Here is a 4,688-nt window from a genome sequence, read left to right on the forward strand (position 1 = left end):
TTTTTGTATTAGAGGAATTCTGAACAAGTCCATGAATTGGACTTCATGTTTTCAGAGCATTTCCAGATGTTGCTAGGAAGTGATGAGCATATCGAAATCTTCAAAAAAGACTTTAAAAAACCAGAAAGTGAATTTTCAGAATCACTCAAATTCCCGTCCACCAACTCTTCTATTCCTCTTTTATCAAACCTGAGGTTATAAAAATAAATATACAGTGTCTCTGTGGTTATACTATACTAAACAAATAAACAGAAATATATCAGAACTTCCACACCTTTTTATCTGTCTGTCACCTTTTTGTTGACTTTGTATGGTTAAGGTTCCGTTTGGGAAGTCATTTTGACTTTTTTTGAGATTTTTAACTATAAATTACTGTTCTCAAAATGCCCATCACCACCGAACGATGTCTGGAAATGCTCCGCGAGCTTCATCAGATGAAATTACAGCTGGTGAGAGTCTAGTAGAACGAGTTCGCTCCTCAAATTCAATCCCAATCTTCCAGGATTCATGTTCTGAAATACTCAAGGATCTAAACAACAACACAATGCGAAGTGTGATGTTAAAACGGAATGGGAGTGTTCGTGGAAGGAAGAATCTAGTGAAGAATGCGTTAAGGAAAATGGAAGAAGCTTCTGGAAAAAATTCTGGAGTCGTCGTCTACCTGACGTCGTGTGGAGTGCTCAGAAGATCCTTTGACAGGTGTAAGGCAGTGACCTCTCTTCTAGAAGCATTCCGGGTCAAATTCGAGGTCCGTGACCTCAATATCAACCTTTTCCACGTGGCAGAACTGGCTGAAAAGCTGAAATTGAATCAGGATTTTCAAAAAGAACTGATCTTCGACTCCCTCCCCTTGATCTATGTGGACGGATACTTTTTGGGGGTTCTTTTTTGGAAATTTTCTTTTCTGAAATTCAATTTTTATTTTAGAATGAGAAAACAATTGTGGAGTTAAACGATTCAAAAGTGCTAGAGAGAATACTGGAGAAATATAAGGTCTTTAAAAAAAGCTTTTGAAGATTACTGTATAAAACAATATTCCAGACGTCCTCTGCCAACTCCAAGTGTTCAGAATGTGGGAATCGTGGATACGTGGTGTGTAGAATGTGTCATGGAAGTCGACGTCATCATGTTGCTTCTGAAGCTCGATTTGGATTAATTTTGAGATGCTCGTTTTGTGATGAAAATGGCATTTCTAGGTGTAGAAAGTGTTTATAGTCTATCTTTCTTTAACGTTTTATGTATTACAGAAATAGAGCTTTATTTTTGTAGTTGTCAGTATTTTTTCTAGTTACAGTAGGTTTAAAGTAGTGCGCATTTGAATAGAGCTTTGCCTCCCTTGTACTCCTCCCGCCACTCGCCAACTTCAACGGCGCCTATCACCAAAACTATCGTAGCTGGAAAAAAGATGCCAAATACAAAAATGTGTAAAATTAAATTTTACACATTTTCAATGTTATAAATGTTTTTTTAGGTTTTTTAGTTTTTGAGATATGCGCCTTTAAAAATATCACTTCCCCCCCCCCCCCCCCCCCTCTCTCTCTCTCTCTCTATCATTCAGGGAGGACGGGCGCCAACTTTAAAGGCACATATCTTGATAACTACAGTAGCTACGAAAAAATTGACAACTAAAAAATGCTTGAAATAAAATGTTAAATGCTTTTGTAGTTGACAATTTTTCTAGCTACAGTAGTTTTGGAGATACGCGCCTTTAAAGATTGCTTGCTTCCACCTACCCTGGCGCCAGGAGAATAGGGCGCACCAACTTCAAAGACGCATATCTCAAAAACTACGGTAGCTACAAAAAAGTTGTCAACTAAGAAAATGAAGCTCTACTTTTATTTAGTATGCTCTGGGATTTCTTTAAAAAATCAAATTATCCTAAACACATGTTTTCAATTTTTCAATTTTCAACAATTTGTTCAAACTTCTTTCTCTAAAAAGTGTGTCACCAACACCAATAAATCTATTCCATCTTATTTTTCGTCTTGTCCCTAGTCTTCGACCTTTTGATATTTTCATTTTGTGACATTTTTTCTTCTAGGAAGTGAGAGTGTGTGGGAAATCGAGAGACGCAGAGAAGAGGAAAGGGACAGTTGCTCATGGGATGGGGAGGAAACATTTTTTGACATGGAGAGAAAAGAAAAAAAAAAGAAAACGAAGAGGAAAAATTATAGATAGTTTTTGACAAGAGTAATTTTGAATTTGAATTTCCAATTGAAATTTTAATATCTCGAAATTTTTGAAATTTGAATTCTCTTTTGATTCTCAAATGTTTATGTCTAGTTTTTGCTTTTTTGAGAACTTGAAATCATAGTATTAAGACTGGAGGGATTATAGGGGGTCAGGAAGCAATGTATTTTTGAAGAACTTTGTGATTTTTGGTTTTTCCTTTTTGAGAAGAATGGTTCCTAACTTTTTGAAGTTGAAATCTATATTCATTTTTCAGCTTTTTTCCAAAAGCGGCACTAGGACCAACAGACGCGTGAAGCGTTTTATATATAAGGAAGATCAAAAATCTAGTTCTACTAATAGAAAGTGCTCCAGACACACCCTCAGATTCTTCTTTCTTTTTTCTCAATCATCACATTTCTAAAGTGTAAAACATCTCAAATTTCCATGAAAAAAAACAAGATAAAGAAGAAGTGTCACTTTTTCAACACTTCGTTTTTTCGACAAAAACAATTTTATTCTTGATTTTTTAAGGGTTAGAAGACCCTGCCCTTTTAATACAAGTTTTACTGTAACATTGAAATTTTCAAGATTCTGAATTTTTGAATTTTTGAATTCCTGAAACTTTTGGAATTCCAGGTTTGCCGTGAAACCTGAATTAGAAGAGCTTTCTAATAGAAGGGCTGGTCCTTTTAATACAGGTTTTACGGTAGCCCAGGAATTTTCAAGTTTCTGGATTTCCTAGAATTTCTGAATTTCTGAATTTCTGAATTTCTGAATTTCTGGATTTCCTAGAATTTCTGGATTTCCTAGAATTTCTGAATTTCTGAATTTCTGAATTTCTGAATTTCTGAATTTCTGAATTTCTGAATTTCTGAATTTCTGAATTTCTGAATTTCTGAATTTCTGAATGTCTGAATTTCTGAATTTCTGAATTTCTGAATTTCTGAATTTCTGAATTTCTGAATTTCTGAATTTCTGAATTTCTGAATTTCTGAATTTCTGAATTTCTGAATTTCTGAATGTCTGAATTTCTGAATTTCTGAATTTCTGAATTTCTGAATTTCTGAATTTCTGAATTTCTGAATTTCTGAATTTCTGAATTTCTGAATTTCTGAATTTCTGAATTTCTGAATTTCTGAATTTCTGCTTTTCTGAATTTCTGCTTTTCTGAATTTCCTAAAATGTCGGAATTCTCATATTTTATAAATCTGTTTTCTAAAATTTACGAATTCCTGCATTTCCTAACTTCTGATTAAAATATTCTCTGAATAGTGATCCCCTAAACTTTACAAGAATTTATACGTCTTCTATTTTTTCTATTCATATGATCCAAATCCAGTCATGCGGATTCAGTTAGTACTAGGTAGTACCATGCAAATTTTTTCTAGTTCTAAAATCAAAAATAGATATCACAAGATATGTTTTTTCTCGAAAATTCTGAAAATTCTCATCTGAATGCACTTCAATGAACTTCAAATTCAACATTATTTCCTTATGATATAAATCAGAATCATGTGATTTTGATAACCTTATTCTATTCCTTATTTTCAGCTGCTCTACAAAAGTTTTCAGATCAGAAATCATATTTTTTTTCTGGAAATTAAAATTCTGGAAATTCTATTTGATTAGAATAAAATGGTAATTTGCATTTTTCTAAAAGTCCCGATTTCCTTGTTGTCTTTCTAAATTCTCTAGATTCCATGAACCGATTTTTTTTTGAGGAAAATCTGAAAATTATTGTAATAAAATGAAATTCCAGCTGTTTTTTTTTCTTCCAGCCTGTCTGACACAATTCCCAATTTTCTTTTCTGATTGAAAATTGTTCAACTGATAAGAAAAGAAATGGAGGGAAAAAAAAATGTTTTATGGTTTTTTCATTGATTTTCAAATTTTTCGCTAGCTGTTGTCTAGAACTTTTTCTCAATTCTTCAGAATTATTGTTGTCTTTTTTTGAAGCCCTTTTTCTGGAAAGTTCTCCAAATTTTGACTTTCCCCTTTAAATATCCTTGGGTTCTAAATTCTGGATTTCGAATTCCAAATTTCTGATTTTGGATTCTGGACTCTGAATTCTGAATTTTGAATTTTGAATTTCAAATTTCAAGCTTCTATTTCAAGTTTAAGATTCCAACTTTCAATTTCCGAGTTCCGCAATATCGAATTCCAAAGTTCCAGATTCTGAGTTCTGAATTCCAACTTTCTAATTTCGAATTTTCGATAATGAATTCCGAATTCTGAATTCCAGAATCTAGATTCCGAATTCCGAATCTCATATTTTGAAGTCCCCTTTCTGGGTCCCGAATTCAAAAATCCTATATCCAAAACCCAAATTCGGAATTCTTGGTTATGGGTTCCGAATTCCAAAGCATCTGATTCTGATTCCCAAAATGCCAGGCTCCGAACTCTTGATTCTGGATTTCAAATTTCAAATTCTGAATTCTGAATTCCATATACCCTGATTCTGAATTCCAGATTCCGAATTCTGAATTGCGAGTTTCGAATTTGTAAACTTCTCAGAC

At 33.4% G+C, this 4,688-nt stretch overlaps 1 protein-coding gene across 1 annotated transcript; it reads left to right on the forward strand.

Annotated features, from left to right (window-relative positions):
• Positions 1 to 383: 383 nt before the first annotated feature.
• On the forward strand, positions 384 to 1,215 carry CBG15114 (the record flags this gene model as incomplete). Its single annotated transcript, XM_002642802.2, has 4 exons — positions 384 to 449; positions 503 to 880; positions 928 to 993; positions 1,042 to 1,215. 4 exons carry the CDS (start codon positions 384 to 386, stop codon positions 1,213 to 1,215), a joined length of 684 nt encoding a protein of 227 aa, XP_002642848.2.
• Positions 1,216 to 4,688: the final 3,473 nt, after the last annotated feature.

Source organism: Caenorhabditis briggsae (genome assembly GCF_000004555.2).
Source record: "Caenorhabditis briggsae complete genome, chrIII, whole genome shotgun sequence".
Classification (NCBI taxonomy): Eukaryota; Metazoa; Nematoda; class Chromadorea; order Rhabditida; family Rhabditidae; genus Caenorhabditis; species Caenorhabditis briggsae.